Source organism: Idiotropiscis lumnitzeri, chromosome 13 (assembly GCF_059441095.1).
Source record: "Idiotropiscis lumnitzeri isolate Australia: NSW breed Sydney's pygmy pipehorse chromosome 13, RoL_Ilum_1.0, whole genome shotgun sequence".
In the NCBI taxonomy this organism is placed as follows: domain Eukaryota; kingdom Metazoa; phylum Chordata; class Actinopteri; order Syngnathiformes; family Syngnathidae; genus Idiotropiscis; species Idiotropiscis lumnitzeri.
In genome coordinates this window covers 15039750-15060739 of record NC_142403.1, presented here as the reverse complement: position 1 = coordinate 15060739, position 20990 = coordinate 15039750, and the positions used below count along the sequence as shown (strand labels likewise).

Below are 20990 nucleotides of genomic sequence, written 5' to 3'. Positions count from 1 at the left end.
CAGTTTTTTTCTTTTCTTTTTTATTGTCTCATGATCCAATCAAAACCAGGTGGGCGTGAAAGGGCCCAAAAGTTGCGATTCCTCCATTTTGTCCAAAGCTATTTACACAGTTAAAATAGAAAGGGCGGCGCGCGCTACATAAGAGGATCTGATAATATAAATACGTTCACTCTACCTCGGCCACCTCCACCTCCATGGTCTGAATGCCGTCGGGTGCCTCCTCCAGCCTGACGCCTGTCATGGCCTGCTGCGCCAGCACGTAGTTGACCACCTGCATGATGCCCCGGTCGGAGAGCGTGGCCAAGGAGCCGTCGGCTGCCGCCTCCGCCGCCTGCACGGCCTGCACCGCCTCGACCGTCTCCTCGGTGATCAGCACTGTCTCAATCTCCTCAGTGGAAGAGGCAGCGGGCGCGGCCGTCTGCGCCAGCCGCAGCTCGGGCGGCAGATCGGACGCCAGGATGCTGACGGCGTGCTCCACTTGCGTGCCTTGGTTGTGGAACTGCAGCGTGTCCTTCTCCAGCATGATCTTGCACGGCAGGCTGTCGGCGTGGTACTTGGACATGTGCTTGCGGAGGGTGCGGGCGTCGATGTGCGCTTCGTTGCAGTTGGGGCAGACGTAGGGGCGCTCGCCCGTGTGCGTGCGCACATGGCGCTTCAGGGAGCGGGCGTCGGCCCACGCCACGCCGCACGTTACGCACTCAAACGGCTTCACGCCTGGAAAACGAGGAGGGCAGAGAGCCAATGAGTGGTTTTACTTTATTTTGCTTCCGCAAACTTGTTTTTATACTTGCATAGGCTGCAATAAATGCACTTATACGGTTGGGTTGGGTCTTAGCCAATGTGGCGAAACAGAATAAAAGTCTCCTAACCACTATTAAATGCAGTTGGCCTTGACATCACGTTTAATTTTTTTTTAATAATTAAAAAATGAATAATTAAGAATAAATAAATATTTTTTTTAATTTGTTGCTGGCATTTCACATTCGCCGAGCACATGGCAGAGACACTGATACTCAAATAACACAAAACACACTTCAGGGAATTTTTTTTCTTTTTGGTTGTAGGCATAGCTTGATGGCCAAGTATTCATCAGTAAGGAAACTGTTTCTTGGTTGCCTGCGTTTCATCCGGCCCAAATAAATCTGGATAACTATCTGGACATAAAGTTTTAGATTTTCAACAAATCTAAATGTAATCATAACTACATTTTCATTTGATTGTATTCAACCACAAAGATAATTTTTGCTTTTGTCAATAATGCAGCAACGGCTTACAATAACAAAAAAGATATTTTCGGTTTTGCCGGGGCAATTCTGACGGACAAATTGGTCTTTTGCAAGAATGTCGAGTATGGGACATATTTATCACGCCAATCCCCGTTTTCAAACAAGTCATAGGCGAAGTCGCGGACAGGGAAGGCAAACCCTGGATTCCTTCCTGGGTTGGGGTTTCAAATTTGCGATTTAAAGACCTCACCTTGGTGGTTGTTGATGTGCCTCCTGTACTCGCGGAGCTGCGTGAACTTCCTACCGCAGTGCTCGCACTCTCGCTCCAGGTTCTGCTTGACGCGACCCTTCTTGCCGTGCGTGGCCTTCTTCACGTGGCGCCGGAACAGCGCCTTCTCGAAGAACTCCTTGCCGCAAACGTTGCACCTGAATGGGAGTCAGCGAGGGGTGAGCGTTGCACACAAGAAATAGACATCTTTTTTGAAAAGAAACAAAAAAATAAAATACAAACGCTGATAAAAATTTTGCTAGAGTAAAAAAACTAAAACTAATCAAAAGTAACAAACGTGCTCTGAAAACAAGTCACATTTCAAATAAAGTCAAAAGAAAAAAATTCTTACTAAAGAGCCCATAACTAATTATAACCTAATTACAACAGATTTTAAATTTGGATTTCAAATTAGAGTTAAAGGGTTTTCAAATTGTGTTTAGTGCGGAAGTCCAAATTTCAAATTAAACTTTCAAATCCACTTTGAGTGACTCGAATGCAGCTTGGCTTGGGCTTTCAAGGTTTGGTTAGGGTTTCGAGACATGAAATGAGGGATTCTGACTAAAGTAAAGGTTTGAGGGCTTCAAGAAAGCGCTAGGGCCTGAACTTTTAAAGGGCTTGGTGTGTGTGTGTGCGTGCGTGCGACTCACTTGAAAGGCTCGGCAACGCTGTGCGACTTGACGTGCGAGTACCAGTCTTTCTTCCAGCTGTAGCACTTGCCGCACATTTGGCACTGGAAGGGCTTGAGGCCCATGTGCTTGTTCATGTGCTGCTGCAGGTCTTTGGCCTCGTAGAAGCGCTTGTCGCAGCTGCCGAGAAGCACACGTGCGGTCGTCAGCGCGGGAACATCGTTTGTGCGGGAAAGGGCGCGGCGCGGCGCCACGGGCGCTACTCACTGGGAACAAGCGAAGGCGCGCACTTCCGGCTTGGGTCTGTGCTTCTTCAGGTGCTTGCTCAAGGCCGAGGCTCTGTGAAATGTCGCTCCGCACGTGTTGCACAGGTACTTGGATTCGCCTGGGGCGCCGTCATACATCAGGCGCAATGCAAAGGAAAAAAAACATTCAAATTAGGGTTTGAAGCAAAGGTTAGGGTTTCAAATTGAAGCTTTCAAGAGAAGTTTCCAGTTTGAAGCCCGTGTTCAGGTTTCAACCTTGCGTAAGGGTTTCAAATGTTCAGAATTCAGATTAGGGGCTTGAAGCAAAGATTCACCTTTCAAATGTGGGTTTTAATCTTGGTTTTGGTGCCTGATTCACAGTTTTAACATTGACCGAGCACTTTAAAAGAGCATTTGGTGCCTGGATTAGGGCTTCAACCCAGTTGGGAGGGGCTTTTTTTAATTTTTTTTATTTTGTGGAGTGCGGTGCGTTATTCTGACCGGTATGCAGGCTGGTGTGCTCCTCCATGCTGCGCTTGCTGACGAAGGACTTGTGACAGTACTGACACTGGAACTGCTTGGTGACGTCGTGGAGGGCGCGGTGCATCTTGAGGCCGTGCTTGTGGGCGAAGGTCTTGCCGCACACCTTGCACGCGTGGGGCCGCACGCCCGTGTGGTGCAGCATGTGAATGCGCAAAGAGTAGAGCTTGGGCAGCATCTTGCCGCAAATGTCGCACACAAACTCACGCTTCGTGTGCGGCCACGACGCCTTGCCGTCCTTGCCGCCTTCGGCGAGGTGCGAAGAGGAGGCGGGCGAGGACGCCGATTTGGAGGCGCTCGCTCGCTGGCCGCTCTGCTGCTTGTGGCGGGCCAGGTGGGCGCGCAGAGAGGCGGCGTACTGGAAGTCTTTGCTGCACAGCTGTAAGACACATAAAAAACCCGAGTTAAGGTTTCATTTGAATATTTCAAGTTGGGGTTTCAAAGAACGGTCAAAAATTTGAAGCCAGGAAGCGGGCGCCTACTTACGCTGCACTTGTATCCGCGACTTTTATCGTGCTTCATGGTGTGCATGATGAGAGCGTAGCGGCGGGGGAAGGACATGCCGCACTCTAAGCACGTATGCTCCCCCTCCGTGCCGCCCTCGGCCGTGACCTCGTCAGCCACATCCAGCTCCGTTTCCGCCGGTGTGGGAACAGCGGCGGCCTCTGTTGAGCAAGCGCCTTCGGTCGGAGCGCCCTCTGTGCCGTCTGGTTCCTGGACTTCCGGCGAACCGTGTTCTCCTCCCACCAGGTTGTCCTCGAGCTGCTTGGGAGGCCGCCCCCTCTTGCCGGGCCTCGGACCCACCTTCACAATGTTTGCGGTGAGTGAATCATGTGGAAGAAAAATTCAACTGTAGTGGCTCATGGCTACAAACAACTTGACTTCACTGAAGTCACTTGCTAACCAAAAGAGCAGCACCTGCAGACAATGCCCTCTCAGTTTAAGTGCAAGTAAATGGCGCCCTCGAAATTTGTGTTTGTCGAGCGTACCTTCGGCGTGAGGGGACCACGAGGGGCAGTGGCGGCGCTCTTCCCCTCGTCGTCGTCGTCCAAGCCCATGTGGAGGCGAGCGTAGCCGCCCTCGCCGATGGAGCGCTGCCGGAGTCGCCGTTGGTTGGAGTCACTCCCCGTTTCCTGTTTGTCGTCCTGGGCGGATGATTCCGCCTCTTCCTCCTCGTCCTTCGGCGGTGGCGGCACAAACTCCTCCGCTAGCACTTCCTTCTTCACCTTGGGCGGGCGCCCTCGTTTCCGTTTCAAGGGCGGCGGAACGAGGTGCTCGGAGGCCGACTCGGGTACATCGGTAGCCGGCTCAGGGATGTTGACGGCCGACTCGGGTACATTGGGGGCCGATTCGGGTACACTGGGGGCCGATTCGGGTACGTTGGGGGCCGACTCGGGTACGCTGGGGGCCACCTGCGTCTGAAGATCAACCACAGGTACCATGTTAACTTCCGCTGGCTTCTCTTGGTCCGCCTCCATGTTTAAAAGGAAAGTCTCTGCCCCGTCCGTCTGCTCAATAGCCAGGCAAGCCGACACCACCGCCAGGGACTCGGTGGCGCCCGCCTGCCCACTGTGGGTGACCACCGTCATGGTTTCCCCCTCCGCACCCAAGAGGGCCGCCTGGTGCGCGATCAGCGTCAGGGTCTCGCCGGCCTCCACCCCCTCGGCCGTGACCGCCACCGGTTGCTCGGTGCCCGTGGGCGCCATGATGGCGAAAGACTCCCCCGCCATGGCGAGCCCGGCGTGAGTGACCACCGCACTGCCGTCGCTCTGTATGGTGACCGTGTAAGAGCCCGCTTCGTCTGGTTGGGACTCTGCCGCCTGTCCGGCTAAGACAGTGTGGCTGTCCTCGTGCTGGTACACCACCAGCCTCTGCTCCTCCACCTGCTTGTGCACCGACTCGCAGATCTGCAGTACTTCGGGCATCAGCAGGTGGCGCGCCAGGTTGGCGATCTCCGCCATGACGCTGAAGTTGAACGTAAGCATGGACGTGTAGGCGAAATCCAGCAGAGGCAGGAAACTGTCTTTGGTGAATCCTGAATGGAGTGAAAAAAAGTTGAGTTGGGGAACTTTTTTTGAGGTACACAAATGACTCTTTTCACTCCGGACCGGGATACACAAGATGCGAACTCACCGGAAAGGTCGACCACGGCCTCGTGCGTGGACGCGGCGCCCTTCTCGAAGAAGAGCTCATTGAAGTACTCGCTGCACGCCGCCAACACCGCCTTGTGCGACCGGTACTCCTCGCCCTCGATCAGCAGCGTGATGTCGCAGAACTGATTGTTGATGCGCTGCTGGTTGAGTTTTTCCAGCACTGTCTGGCCGTGATTCGACAGGAACTGGTTAACCTCGCCCTTGCTGTTCACCTGAGTGTTGAAAAACACACACACACACACACACACGAACACACAAAAAAAAAACAGAACCACGCTCAGTGTAAAAGCGGTAACTTTGGACCTGTGCAAAGAACCAAGTCAAAGAAAGCTGTGAGTTTAAAACAACTTCACATGAAACGCAAACACAACCGTGTGGTACAATAAAAATCTGTTTGCTAAGTGGCAACTTCAAAGAGGATGACGTAGAAAGATGGTTTGGACTACACAATCACGGTAGCAGGCTCCCAATACTAACATAAACCAGCTCGTGCTTATCGGAAGTCTTCGCCAGCTTGGATTTGCTCCGACCAGAAGGGCCTGCGAGGAAGAGCCCAACATCAACTTCTTCTCCCACTTCTCGCTCTTCCTCTTCTTCTTCATCATCATCGTCGTCGTCATCGTCATCTTCTCTGTCGGCAGTCTTGCGCTTCCTCGATCGAGCGTTTGCGCGCCCGCCTCCCCCGGCGCCGTCATCCGCGCCGCGGCGAGCGGTGCAGGTGGCGCACTCGCGAATGTGATCCTTCACGTGTTTGAGGATACCTAAGATGGATGACGAAAAACAACAACCAGTGATTCAGTCAATTTTTCTGAGACTGAAGCAGTCGATCGGCAGATGTTTTGCCATGAGTTGAGGTACGGGTACAAAAAACATGTACTTTTACTTTTACATATACAATACTTTTATAAATCGATTTTTCTATCAATTGAACTATCAATTAATCAGAATTTTATTTCGCATTAAAGCGTATTACAAAACCATTTTCCCCAGATTACTGTCTTTTAATCAATCCATCCATCCATTATTCAAGCCGCTTCTCCTCACGAGCGTCGTGGGCGTGCTGGAGCCCAGATATCTTCGTGCAGTTGGCGAGGTACATCCTGGACTGGTTGCCAGCCAATCGCAGGGCACACATACACAAACAACCATTCCATGCATGTTTTTGGAATGTGGGAGGAAACCAGAGTACCCAGATAAAACCCATGCAGGCACGGGGAGAATATGCAAACTCCTGCACCTCTGAACTGTGAGGTGGACATGCTCACCAGTCATCCACTGTGCCGCCCCTTTTAACCGAACCAATCACTTGAATTATTGTTGCCTATTTTGGCAGGATTAAGTTATGATGAACAATTGTGCAATACAACATGAGCAGGATTGTTGTACACATCATTTTTACAACCTAATTCAGTTACTGGTTGCAAATGTCTTATTCTGATTGGACACAAAAGATAATCAGCGTTGTCAATTAAACGATTAATATGGACATCTCTACGTTACGAGAAAAACGTGTAATCTTCCTGTAATCTTCGTTTTTTTTAATAATTGGGCGGGGGGAGTTAATTTGTCGAGGCACTTTTTGACCACAGGATAGCGCCAAACAACCAGTGTACGTCACAGTGATAGGAGGGAAACGTTTGATACAAAACGCTAACACTTCCTCGCTCATGTTCCCTTTTTAAACCCGACAACAAAGCTCCGTTTATCGGCCACCGCGAGTCTCGTTTGCCGCTTTTACCTCTCCACCAGTACTTCCGCGAGATGCTCTCCCAGGTGAGCTGCTGGTTAACGTGCTCCCCTCCTTCGAGGACGTGCGCCTGCTCGATCAGTTCCTTCCTGCGCTCGTCCCGCAGTATTACCTCCAGTTCGGTGAACACGTCCTGGCCCTTCAATCGCCGCTGGTAGTACAGGGTGCCACCGCGGACCACGTAACAGGCTGCCGCTTTGCGTATCTTACGCTTGGTGTTGCCCGGCGTGCCCGGCGCGTACGGTTCCCGCTCGTCCGTCAGATAGCGAAAGATGGCCAAGTAGCTTTCCTTGCACGACATGCTGCTCGGCCCTCACGCTCGCTTCAACGCGGGGCGTTTATCGCGAAAAGTCGGCCCTTCCTCCGACGCGAGTTTTGGATGTTCATATATTTTTAGATGCTAGTGTAAAGTTGAAACAAAGGCATGGTGAGTATATTCCACAGTTTTTTGTTAAGGTGGAACGGCAGTTTTTCGAACGTCAGAGTAGACGTGCCCGAACAGAGAAAATGGCTGCTGCACAACCGGATGTTGCGTGGAAGATGGCGGAAGTGCTCGCCAGGAAAAAACAAAACAAACACACACGGCGCCTCTAGTGAGCGCTGTAGTTAAACTTTTCACCAAATATACACTTTCAATCTTTAGTCATGCAGAAGTCAACTATATAAAATGTTATACGGATATTATCCAACAACAATAATATAAACATGTAATAAAAAAATATTTAAGTCAAAATATAATTTAATTATTTGTATTTTTTTATAATATATAAAATAAATGACCCTAGTTTTTATATCAGGGCTAAATTGCATTCAATTTTACTTGATACACATTTTTTAATTAATTTTTTAAGGCCAGTTGTTTAACATTTGAATTAATATTTTTTATTAAATTTTTAAGACAAGGTGTTTAACATTTTAATTAATCAATAGAAATCTAAATTTTCCTCCTATTATTTTTTACTTCAAATATATCATCGAATGAATAAACACATTTTATGTAATTATATTTTTGGTTTAAAATCTAATTACTACATCTTTAAAAAAATAAATACAGTAATATTGAGGGGGAAAGTCACATTTTTACTTAATGTTACTATTATAATTAATGAAAAATTAATGCACAAGACCAAATAGAGATCTTGAATGCCAAATAATAAAAACAAAACACATAGAATAACAAAAAAGTACTTCCCTTTCAGTTATTAATTCTGTATTTCTACTTCAAATTCATTATAGCTTCCTTAATTTATAATATATGCCAACCAGTCAGAATGGCACTTGTGTGGTGTTGAAAATATTTTTTTCATGATGACTATCGCCATAAAAGTCTGCAATTCAATCAGCATTGTTTCGTCCAAAACACGTCAGAGCAGTGTATCGAGTCGGCGTGTTGACACAGATGACAAGTTGCCTGTGTGTCCACAGTCAACATAAACATGATCAGGACTCCAATTTACATAAACAAATAGAAATAAACACAAGGAAACCCTCTCAAGGGTGCAGATAAGTAACCTCCCCTCACACTCAACCCTTCAACACACTGTCGTGTAAGAAGCAGGCCTCGGCTATCAGCGACCATAAAACACGCTAGATATCAGTAGCAAACTACTGATAGCTTATTTGTCATTGATTTAATTCATTTAATTGTATTTTCTTTTACGATCACCGAAAGCGTAGCATGGTCTTTCGTGGTTTACATTAAGACAGACGTTCATTTGGTCCATTACGGACTAAATTGTCATTAATAATTACGAAAAACTCGTGAAAAAAAAACATGTTAACTTTTTTTTTTTAGATATAAGTATGTCCACTTTAGATGTGAGACTTGCACATATGCAACCTCTGAGGCAGAGCAGATTTATTTTTGGCATTTGTTTTGTTTTTTTTTCCTATCCAACCATCAGCACCATGTTTTTTTTTATTCATTGTCTATTTTCACCACTGTTTCTCATCTTTCTCAGTGTCATTTCCTCTCCATTGTTCAGTTCCCTCGTTTGATTTTATTTTGATGCTATTGAGAGATGTTCCTTTTTGAAAACAGGAAGCTCTTATCTGTCTCTCACATAGTCCGCCAGTTTGGGTAAGTCAGGACTGTATAATCTTTATTTTTTTATTTTTTTTATTTATTTTATTTATTAATTTTTTTACAATCAGACATTTCATCATCAGGTTATACATGCACAACTATGAATCTATTCTATTCATAAGATGAACACTTCTCAAAGAATTTCAGAACATTCTCACGAAATGACATTTAGAACGTAACATTTTCCTCATAGGAACTACAGTGAGATGTAATAACGGACCAATTGTGACTTTAATTTAAAACTTTAATTAATTTGATACATGCACAGTACATCTAAATACTGTCTTTGCAAAGGGTAATATAACACAAGCCCAATGACAGGTGTTCCACAGGGATCCATTTTAGGCCCAGTGCTATTTCCTTAATTTAAGTAGCGAGGCTCAGTCAAGGTTGAGGGAAGGTCTGTGTTTGGCCAGTACACATCATGAGCAACTTATTTTGTACATTTTGTGCACAGTCAATTTGAATAATGTCCTGTTTTTTAAAAAAGGGATTTTTAAAAAAATCAAACTCATCAATAAATCTACAAAAAATAACAGATTAATACATTTTTTAAATAATTGTTATCTGTAGCTCTGTCTACATATAAAAAAAAGTTTCTTCTTGGCATCATGTGTAATTAACGATCTAAATAAATAACTTACTTACTTTACCCATCAACCACAAACATTGTTTTTTATTTTTGTGTCTAACTAACAAGCTCGCTCACGACTGAACAAATTGATAGGTTTACACTATGACCTTGTAAAATCAGAACCATTTTTTCCCACGGGTGGGTTTAACCAAATAAAAATGGAAACTGTCAGCCAAAAAAAAAAAAACAATTGAATGTGATGACATCTTGTGACGCTAAATGACGTTTAAATTGCCAAGTTTTGTTTGGCTTTTGAAGCCCATTTTCCTCGAACATTTGAGGGTGAACTCTAAAATGATAGCATGTATGCTAGCATTCCGTGCTTCCATGTTTGCTTCAACCTGTTCACTATCCTGTTGCCCTACTCTCCATTTGCAATCCTTGAGCTGCCTCATCAATCTCTTCCTCTAATGGCTTTCAGTTCCCGCTGGAAAGCACAAACCAATCTGTCCGATGACCCCGCGCCAGAGCCCAGATAACAGCGTCTGCCGACAGAAGGGCAGAAGCGGGCCGAGCTATCTTTTTATTGTCTGGATGGCTGTACGTGCAGCCAAGGCCGTTGGATATGCGGCAAGCGACGACGGCCCTCCCTGATGCTTCTACTGCTGCTGTACTTTTCCATGACACACTGCTGGTGGCACCATGAGAGAGAGACAGTGTGAGGACGTGAGAAAGAGCCTCTGTAGTGTTGATCTTGTCTCATGTGCTGGGATTGCAGCACACTGCCGGGGTAGCAAGGAGGGAAAGCAAGCAACACGACATTTTCACCATGAGTCGCTAATGTTTTAACGACTGTGTGTAACACAAAGGTGCTAGAACCTGTTTCTCGATACAACACGCACGCACACGTGCACATCCATCACTGTTGGTTGGGTGGCCTAATTACATTTTGGGAGATTGGATCGGGAGGACTTTGATTCCCACCAAATTTCGCAGTGTCGACCCAAGACGATTACGCTAAGTTTTAGCGAGGATACGGAAAACAGGAAAGTTGCATTTGTCATTGTGGGAACTCAGACTCATGATTTATGCCAACTAAAAACTACTTAACCAACTAACAATTAGTTACAACTAACTCACAAACCAACTGGAGAACAGGATCATTTACATGACAACTCAATCAATTGAAGTAAATGGAAAAGAAAAAGTTACCAACAAACAAACTAAATGAAAAACTGAAGACTGTGTAATAAAAACATCAATGACTGACTAACTAACTGACTGACTAACTAACTAACTAACTAGCTAGCTAACTAACCATTTCACTGACAAACTTATTACAGGTAATTATTCAACTTAAAAAATGTGAATAGCGGCTTTAGCCAATCAAGTAACTTATCAAGCCTGGCAAACTAATTACACGACAACTTCATAACTTGAACAACTTTTGTTAGGCAACTAACTAATGGCGACCCAAATCGCTTGCATGAGAAATTTGTAATTTATATTTAATCAACCAACTAACTGGCTAACTAATTCACTCACCCACTCACTAAGGAAATTAAATATAATACAGTATTATTTTTAGGCACATACAGTATGCATTAAATAAAATACAATGCACATATGCATATGTTGTGTTTTGCGTGTATTTATTATAATAGATTAGAGGTGCCTATTACATTAAGTATGGAAATATGGCACATTAGAGGTTCATGTAACAGTAACTATGATGAGTAAACATGGTAGATTGGACATGTATAGGACAATAAATTTGGCGTAAACATGTTCCATTGGAGTTATATGTTTATAGACCTTTAATATGTACATCTAGTATATTAGAAGTGTGCAGACGTTAAATATGGGGTGGGTGGGGGGGTGCCTTGGAATGGTCCCCTTTTTCCTTCCCTGTCATTTTAGGAGGAAAAACACAAGCGAGATGGGAATGTCCGCGCTTCTGGGAAATCTCAGGAGGGAGCTCTGCGCGAATGTTTACGCACTGCCCTCGTGATGTCCAACTTGGGGTGTCGGGTAATATCACGGTGGAGATTTAGGGTTAAGGATAATAATAATAAAAGCATCCTCGGGGCAGTGTGGGAATCGGGCCGGCGTAAGGTGAGCCGCGTTGCTCCTCCAGTTCCCAGCCTTCACATTTGAGCCACAAAAGACTCATTCTTGCACGGTTGAGATGAACGGCGCTGGGTAGTAGGACAACAAATGCTTATGTGAAGCCAAACTGTGCACAAATTGGTAACTGCATGATACTAGTACTACTGGTGACATTATCAAATTCTAGTTAATCTCACACTTGACTTGTAGTACTTGTGTAACATGTAGGAAGCTACTAGTGTGTAGAAATGTAAACATGTTACTATTATCTCACACTGGTCCTGCTAGTGCACGGAATTGTCTTGTGAGGACAAATTGGTCTTAATGTGGATATTAATGATATTAACAAAATGGATGTTACTAAAACAATTCAGGGCACTAGTAGACTATTAATGATATTTCTGCATATTAATATGACAACTATTTGTTGTGAGGTAAAAATACTACTTGGCCTTTTAGTGCTACTAGTTGGGTCCAGGATGCTACTAGTATTCGGGCCTAGTAGTGTTCCTACTCGTGTTGTGCAACAGTTTACGAATAAGGTGTAATTATTTTTGGTCATAAGTAGCAGTATAGTTAAAAAAAAAACATTGCTAGTAGGACAGTCATTCAACTAGTGCACCCTATTCGTTTCACTAGTGCACTTAATTGTCTTGCTAGTAAGGACAAAGCAATGTAGTATGTTTTTCACAACATTGGCAAACTAGTAGGACAACTAAATGTTACTAGTTAATCAAAACTGTACAAGCTGACAAATGAATGACAGACATAAACAAGCACTTCACTAGTAGTTATAGTTTAGTCGCATGTTTACCATGTAGTCGTCCTACCAGTGCGGATAAATGTCATTGAGGAGTGGAAAAAGCACATTACTAGTAGGACACGATCTACTAGTGTACTGAATTTTCTTATTACTAGTGAGGTCAAAGAGTGTACTAGAAGACTGGACCATGGACCTCAAAATGGATATCAAGGTTATGGAATATACATTCAAACAACTTTTCCTTCGGCCACTCATTGGACATTACTGTGTACGCCGGGAGCGGTAAAAGCAGAATGAGGCGGCGGTGAAGGGGTGAAAGGTAAAGGCAGCCAGCATGAAAGCGATGCACTGCCGTTAATCTGAGAGCCAAGCCGGGCTCTGACAGTATTGTGTGCACACAAAACAAAAGCTCTTCTCGCACCGTCAAGCATGTGCGCCTGTCTGAAGCCCAACTGCTGATGTGCTACTCACGCTATAACCTTCACCAAGCACCGAGAGCTTCACCCACTGTTGGGATGGCTAGTGAAGCTACTAGTCACTGTAGTGGTACTAGTAGCACACAGTCGCCAATGAGTGCACAGTTTTGCTTCATTTGGAACTGGAGTTGTCCCACTCGGGAGGACAAAGCGGATAATACTGTAGTACAAGGACCTCAGGTTAGATGGCAAGGATATCGAAAAAATACTTAATGAAAAGCCATAGCAGCGAGTGAGCTAGCTAGATTATTTGTTACATACTGTAGCTATCAGTATTGTACAAAAAAAATAAAATAACAGCACCTTTCTTTCCTCTAGTTTCTTTGTCATTTAGTTATTTGGTTGGTTAGTTGGCTAGCTACGCAGTTTCAGGAGTACACGCATTGATTTCCATTGTAGCCTAAGGAATGTACAGCATTAACAACTCTTTACCGTTTCATTATACTTACTTCAAAACCAGGTTCGGCAGTGACCTTAGTTTGTACGCTCATTATTTCCGTAGGTAACAGGATTGCCCTACAGATGCTTCAGCGTACATTTAAAGCAGACAGTGTTGTTAGTTAGCTTGATAGCTAGCTAGCTTGGTTGTTTGTTTGTTACGTAGCTATCAGGATTATGCCAAATACATAAACAGTGCGTTTCTTTTCTAGCGGTTAGTTACTCAGTTAGGTGGTTGTTTAGTTGGCTAAAAAGTGTGAAACTAGACAATCGTTATGTGTGATAATGGGCATCCTATTGCCACCTACAGGAGTGGCATGGATCATTGGCATGATTTTAAAATCAAGTGGAAACATTTAGGAATGTTTGGCCTTGGTGGAGGTCATCTTGTGCTCTTACTCATAAATGGTGTTGGCTTAACTCCCCATACAAGGCAATAATAAAAAAATGGTTTGAATATGAAATGACATCAGAAGCCTGCCAGCCTCCCTCCCACATGCAAAGACACGTCGCACAGGAACACGTTGTAACGTTACGGATAATCACAATGAAGTGCGTGGGATCTATGGGAGGGACGGAACACAAACGTGTGCCAGCCTGTGAGCGTGCATTTGCGTGCGTATGAGTGGGTGCACAGAAGGTTAATAAAGGTGCAGTGTGTCCACATCTCTAACATCATTTGCAGTCTAGTGCTAATGTCATTTGGAAAAATACAAGAGTCCTCTCTACTTCTCAAGAGTCATTTTGGGACTCCAGCTGTGGACACAAATGTTTCATTTATGCCAAAAGTTACAATTGCTGTGTGTGTCTACCATGTTTGTGTGTCTCTTTTTCATCGGATTTACACCCCATCAAGGGTGCGGAACCCAACCATTTTATGAGGCCTGACATCCAATATTTAACCCCCAAAGGTTCATAACTCATCCAGCCATCAATTTTCTAGAGCACCTATCCACATTAAGTTCACTGTGAGCTGAAATCTATCGCAATTTGGTAAATTGTCTAATCTGACATTTGTTTGAGCGTCTCATCTAACCTCTCTTAAATTTAGGATGTCCCTAAAAAATCTGCTAATTGGAAAAGTGGTTCTTCTCTCTTGGCCCCGATGCAAGCGGACTGTACTGTAAAAGAAATTAATTAAATTAAATAAATTAATTAAATAAATTAATTAATTCCTCGAGCTGTACTACAAATCCAACTTGGTAACATACTGGAAATATCTATCCAGCTAACTAACAAAGTAGCTAGCTGACTTGATAGCTTATTACCTTTTCCTCAATAAATGCTAACGACATAATGAGCAGCAGTCAAAAAATGTCTCCAAACATGAAAATCTATTTTTGCGTAATACTGATTGCTAAATAAAGAGCGAACTAAGAGACTAATGGATTATGTATCATTGCATTATCTTGCTAGCTAACTAACTAGCTAACTAACAAACAGTATTCGATTTTCCTCTGGTTTGCCACCAAAACCTCCTCTAGAATTTGGGTATATTCCTTTGCGTAATCCTGATAGCAACCATGAATAAACTCAACCTCTAGAGTCTAATTGTTTTGGCCCAACCCTGCCATTAGCCTAAAGCTACTCATTGGTTTTGTCGATGTGCTTAGTCCAGGTAGATCAAATAACAACTAACAAATAACCCGTATCTCTTGAAATTGGTTATTTGATCGTGTTTTGCCTAACACTGTTAATTGACTATTTAGCCAGTTAGCTTACACCAAACAAACCCCTTTTTAAATAAATTGCTCATGTACAGTATTCCTACAGGATTTACTTTGCGCAATCCAGTCTAACCAACTATCCAGCTGTCAAAGTAACAATGAAACAAACTAGCTAATTAACTGCTAATTTACAGCAACTGAAACTGGTCAGTCCAGAAATGTGTTCTATATTCCCTTGAGCATTGCACTGTTTATTGTCATCATGTTATTTTCTTATTACAAGCCAAGTGGCTAACCGTCCGGGCTACTCCGCTGCGGTTGTTGTCACACGTGGCGGAAAAAAAAAAAAGAGGCAGCTGTTTTCGTCATGGCCCGAGGATCCCTAAAATAAACAGGGAGGCCCCAGGGGCGGGCGGTGGGGCTGTCAAGCCGCATGGCGCTGACCCACTTGGGCTCATCCAAACAACCCTTCTCCCTGTAACCTCGCTCACACCATGAGAACTGAAAGTTGGTTGGCCATTGAGCAGAGAGCGAAAGATTGACCGCCCGAAAGAACAAGAAAAGTTCTTACTGGGCCAAGCGACTTTGGGTCGTTAGGAGAAGTTCTATGAGGGGGGCTCAGCAGGCGTGTGACTTGCCGTAAGTCTGCGGCTCAGTGGCGCAAAGGTTTGGCCCAGAGTGGCGGTGTTTGGCCTCAAGCCCCGAGACGGCAGCTGCCGTAAACAAACAGTGCTGAAAAGCAACTGGCCCGGACCCCAGCGCTCTCCGCAGTTCATTGTATCCTCCAGATGACTTTGTTAAATGCGCTTTGGAGTTGGACCAGGCTGGTTAAAAAAACCCAAAAAAAACCCACCAGTCGTTTCTCGAACAAGTGAGATAAATGATAAAGCCAACAAAGTGTCGGCTCACTAAATGAAACTGTTTGGACTATTTATGCCGTTTGGTGACAGAATATAAATTCACATCACACCCGATAAAGAAACCTCCACGATGTAATGATGAGAGTGACGTTTTTAATCTTGTGATTATAGAACAATATGCGTATAGTTGCCAAACCTACATGAAAGGGAATTCGTGTAAATGACCACGACTTAACGGCATTTCCTGTTTTCATGTTTTTAGGGTTTTACGTGCATTTTTTATGTCGCATGCTAGTAAATGATACGGGCCTGTGTTTGGCCCATAAAAAGTAAATACGCGAACCACATGGTCGTCATTACCTAAAAGGTAAACATGGCATTTTTCTTGAATGCGTCTATAAATTCTCAAATTCACAATCAAAGTCGGTCATCCTGCACAAGATGTACTTCCACTGGCGATCCCTGCGGGAAAATATCAAGAAAACACAGTCAGTCCGGCAGAACAAGATAAAACCAAGAAGTTTGTCAGAAACAGACCTTAGCACTCCGCTGAAGGTGGTCTGAGCTCCTCGGATGAAATAGCCGTAGCTGGGAACCACGAGTTCGCCCTCCTCGTGGTGGTTTTCAGGAATGTCATTTGTCTTCCTGTCGGGAAAACCAATCGAATTCAATCTCTCTAATTAACGATTCATTTGTTCACGTATCTGTAATTTTCCCCCTCAAATAAAATCTAGTAAAATTCTAAACATTGTAACATACTTGAACTTGAGTTTTTCCACCAAAAGCACAAAAATATTTCCCCAAATATCTGCATACACACATGCAGGAGTATGGACATCGCTGTTTGTAGTAGCAGCAGTAGAATTGCCATTCTCGGTCCAAGACGCTCTCAAAGTACTTGCTCTGCACGCCTGCCACGATGCCGTTACGGGTGCACGTAGAAGTCCTGCAAAATAAATAAATAAATAAAATTCTTCACCGTTTGTGTTCAAATGTCCGATTATATTTTAGTGTCGGAACACTGCAACTCCGACGGTCGTTTTATTAGCCTGTCTATGGCGTTTTGCTTTGTGTATTAGTCATTTGGTGAGCAGACTGGAAACACAATGCGGTTGGTTCGAATACACACATTTTTATTTATTTTTTTGCTCATGAGTGCATCACAGGTAGGGAATGTTGAGGTCCGCGGGGGATCAGGCGTGCGTAGACATTTGTCATGGCAACACGGCCTACTACGAGCCCACGGGGGATATTTCCCCTGCGACCCGTGGCGTTCATTTAAATGGACTGGGATTATGTAGTGCTGGGTAAATGTGAAGCTTATTGGAGTGCTTGCCTTTGAATCAAGTCAACTGGGAGGTGGTAAAGCCGAAGTTCAAATTCACGACGCTTCTTTTGAGGCCAAGAAAAGCGGTTTTGCTTTAGATTGTTGCGCAGATGTCACATGACAATTTCAGCGATAACCTCCATCACAATTTTTTTTTTTTTTTTACAGATTTTTACTTGTAATTACCAGTGTTGGAAATTAACTGAAGTGTTAATAATTTTACTGTAGTTAAATATATTTTTCAGTTGTTTAGACTTTACTGGAGTTTTTATTTTTCTGGTGACTTTTTAAATTTATTCCGAACATTTTAGAATTTTCTTTTTTTTTTTTACAGATTTTTACTAGTGATTGCCAGTGTTGGAAATTAACTGAAGTATTAATAATTTTAATGTAGTTAAATATATTTTTCAGTTGTTTAGACTATACTGGAGTTTTTATTTTTATGGAGACTTTTTAAATTTATTCCGAACGTTTTAGAATTTTTAATTTTTTTTTTTTTCCCCTTACTTTGTCAAAATGTAAGTAAACTGAGACGAGATCATCACTATTTCAGTATGTATACTTTTTGTTATATTTGGGTTTGGTGATCATATTCCCTGAGATTTTTCGAATATAAAATATGTTCCTTCCGTCGATCTGCTAGTCGTCGTTAATCTTTTTTTTTTTTTGTAAATGCAGCCTCCGAGGGGCCGTCGAAACGCTTCATACTTTCCCACAAACAGAAGACACTTGTGTAACTTTGGCAGTTCTGCTATTAGGCTAACGATTTGCAGAAATGCAGGATTTTCTATAAATAGAACGGTCCACAAAGAAGGTCACCTACCACTCCAGACCGGCACGGTTGATGTCGTCCCACCAGCAGTCAGTGGGGGTTCCCAGCCCCTCGGGCGTGGGCTGGCACTCGAAGGACCAGATGCGGTCGGAACCATCGGCGGCGCTGAAGTAGCTCCTGACGGCCACCAGGGCTTCGCCGTGGGGGCACTGGAAGTTGAAACCCTGGCGGTAGCCGTTGACCCAGCCCATGTCCTGGTGGTCGTGCGACTGAGACTGAAACTGAGCTCGGCCCGAGAGCACCAGGGACCAGGCCAGCGCCACCAGAATCGGATTCATGTCGACGGGGTGAGGACTTGTGACGCTCTCCCTCGCAAACGCTTGCTTATAAACCTCCAGATGTTTGGCATCCGGCATTGATGCAAATGAGCTGCTGAGAGACATGATCCAAAACTCGCTGGACCTTGTTGGACATTTTAAGGTGGACTCGGGGAAAAGAACGCAAGAATTACTATGAGCTAGTAAGCGTGTGCCTTAAAAGGCAGGGTTTTTCTATTTATTACGTGCAATTCAAATATTGGCGTCATGCTTTGTTAGCCGATCTGGCGCGCACTCGCTCACGTGTTAGCAATCGTAGCCACGTGATCCACTTGAATATAAACACCAGGAAAAAGTGTTTTGGGGAAAGAGCACATGTGAAACGGAAGATGCAGGACAACTGGACCTTTCAACCATTTAGTTTGACGTTTCAAAGTAGCTAAAGTTATTAGGATAGGATTTACGGCAATAACGATAGCTATGTATCACTGCATTTAAGCTAAAATTAACGCTGAGATTTTTTTTTTAATTATTACATTTATGCTGGCATTTATACTTTTCTAACAATGTAATCATGTAAATGAAGTTTGGCACATAGATTGGTAGGTACAGTATGGTTGGCAGCTAAATAGGTAGCTAGGCTAATAAGTCAGGTTGTTGGTAAAAAGATTGGAGGGTAGCTCGCTATAGCTAGCTAAGTAGCTTGACAAAATTGTCAAAATATTTCATTTTCAACACTTTTTGAGGCATTTTTTGGTGTGGTTTTAGATTGCTAGAATAAAACAAAAGGCAACATTAAACATGTAACATTAAATTAAAGAAATAAAAATAATAAATATATATATATATATATATATATATATATATATATATAATTTTATAAAACATATAATAATAAAAATAATAATACCATAAAAGTAATATAATTTTATAAAATATATAATAATAATAAAAATATAATAATACCGTAAAAGTAATACCATACCTTGGAGAGCCATTAGTGGATCAGTACAGTGTCTCACTCTTCATTAAGCTAATTGTCTAAAATGGGCAAAAAGGGCATTTGCTGAAAGCCTCCATTTTACACACACCACTTAGTGCTCTATCGCTGGGCGTTGGCGTCGCCTGTCCCATGGGTGGGGGGGAAGATGATGCATTGGCAAAGCTTGTTTTATTCACACGGTGTCACATTTCCGATCATTCTCCTGCCACATGTTGCATGCACTCATTCTTACATAATCTACAGATAAAATAATTCATAGACATGTTAGGCTCCAAGTCAAGGTGATTAAGTCATAGAAGCTCGCTGATATTGTGGAGTCCTTGTTTCAAAATGATTGTGGGATTAAGTGCAGGATATTTTAAGCAATGTGAAATTTTCCTATTTGGACTTCATAATCGCAAGAAGATTGACATTTTGAAATCTTTTCTCATTAGTTTGGAGTTTAGTGTGTCTTTCTGACTGTCTTTCCCATTATGACGCGACTGTCAGCCAATGACACGTTGTTTCCAAGCATTCTCCGGTCTCCGCGGCAACCTGCCGAGCATCTCTTATCACCCTGATTAGTGAAGAGAAGGCATCCATTTGTTCTTTGAGGGCCTCACCATTCCATACCACCCCCTTGTGATTATCTTTAAAGCATCCCGAAATATAATGCTGGCCCGTGTTTCCAAAATCAGAGTCCTGAACGGGAACACAACCAAGCAAGTATTTATAGACGCCGCCATCTATTTTAGGCTCGTCTTTTGGGAGCGCTGCTTGTTGAATGTAGGGCTTCATTCACCTACAAAATGTGGCTTGACTTCTGAGATTCACTAACCTCACAACTCAATTTTCTCAGATCAAATATATAAATACATATATTTTTCTTAATTCATAGCACACCACTTAGCAAAACAATACACAAAAAATATGCAGGTTAATTATGTAACTTCATTTAGTAGAAGAGCATTTCATTGTTTTGCCTGTCACTATACGTGGTGGCAAAGATAAATTAATAGAGGAAACCCCTCAATCCCAGCGTTTTTCTGGATTTTGACTGATTTTGCGAGGCCAATTGAATATTATGTTCTAATGCTATAAAAACACGGAGCTATGAAGTTTGAAAAAAAAAAAAAAAAGGCTAAGACGTATAAATACGCCTTTGGGAGGCGAGGACTTCATTTTTGAAAACGTACATGTTTGTCTTATGGATTGAATGAGTTAACAGATTTTTTTTTTTTGTGTGATCTCTCACAGCACACTAGTTGAGAATCACAGGTCTAGACGTCAGGTGTTATGTTTAACTATCGTAATTCTTTATTGGACCGTAAACCGTGACAATTGCATTGATAAGCGCGACTAGTTTTGACAGTAAAACGCAGCCATAAACGTGATCACATTTTAGGGCCCTGCAACCCTGGTGCTGTTTGTTTGGTTTCACCTTTACATACTGTTCATTTTACACACACACACACACACACACAGACACACACATTTTTGCAGGTTCGAATAGTGTGCCTGTCTGGTAGCGAAATTATCCAATATGACGTGGCGTGTTTACATGACGCAAATCTGGCTTCAATCAGAATTGGACAATGAAGTACATTTTCCACAAAGAAGAAACACACCGTACTGCATCAGCATGGCCGGCGGGCCGATAAATGCTGCTCCTCATTAGTCGCTTTTTCCTATCTTTGGCCAGAAAGTCTTCCAAGGTTTAAATTAATACATTAAATATAATGCAACTCTTAAACAGTACCTGGACAAACCACAATTCTTGAGAAGAAAGAAAAATAGAGCGTTTTGGCAAT

The 20990-nt window shown here is 43.4% G+C and overlaps 2 protein-coding genes and 1 long non-coding RNA gene across 3 annotated transcripts; 1 reads left to right on the top strand and 2 right to left on the bottom strand.

The window, feature by feature from the left end:
• Nucleotides 1–11: 11 nt before the first annotated feature.
• On the bottom strand, nucleotides 12–7387 carry zbtb11 (zinc finger and BTB domain containing 11). The gene is made up of 10 exons (XM_088313912.1): nucleotides 6800–7387; nucleotides 5539–5822; nucleotides 5042–5273; nucleotides 3898–4943; nucleotides 3395–3712; nucleotides 2870–3287; nucleotides 2391–2508; nucleotides 2145–2303; nucleotides 1477–1652; nucleotides 12–714 (listed from the first exon to the last, which is right to left on the bottom strand). The coding sequence occupies exons 1-10, from the start codon at nucleotides 7107–7109 to the stop codon at nucleotides 167–169; spliced, it is 3609 nt and encodes a 1202-aa protein (XP_088170038.1). The 5' UTR covers nucleotides 7110–7387; the 3' UTR covers nucleotides 12–166.
• LOC148324643 (uncharacterized) lies at nucleotides 6692–11099 on the top strand. Its single transcript, XR_015846380.1, has 2 exons — nucleotides 6692–6834; nucleotides 9950–11099. It is a non-coding gene; the product is annotated as an uncharacterized LOC148324643 (long non-coding RNA).
• Nucleotides 11100–15933: 4834 nt separating this feature from the next.
• On the bottom strand, nucleotides 15934–18267 carry dpt (dermatopontin). Its single transcript, XM_088313693.1, has 4 exons — nucleotides 17932–18267; nucleotides 16602–16727; nucleotides 16319–16426; nucleotides 15934–16243 (listed from the first exon to the last, which is right to left on the bottom strand). The coding sequence occupies exons 1-4, from the start codon at nucleotides 18216–18218 to the stop codon at nucleotides 16177–16179; spliced, it is 588 nt and encodes a 195-aa protein (XP_088169819.1). The 5' UTR covers nucleotides 18219–18267; the 3' UTR covers nucleotides 15934–16176.
• Between the last annotated feature and the right edge of the window lie 2723 nt (nucleotides 18268–20990).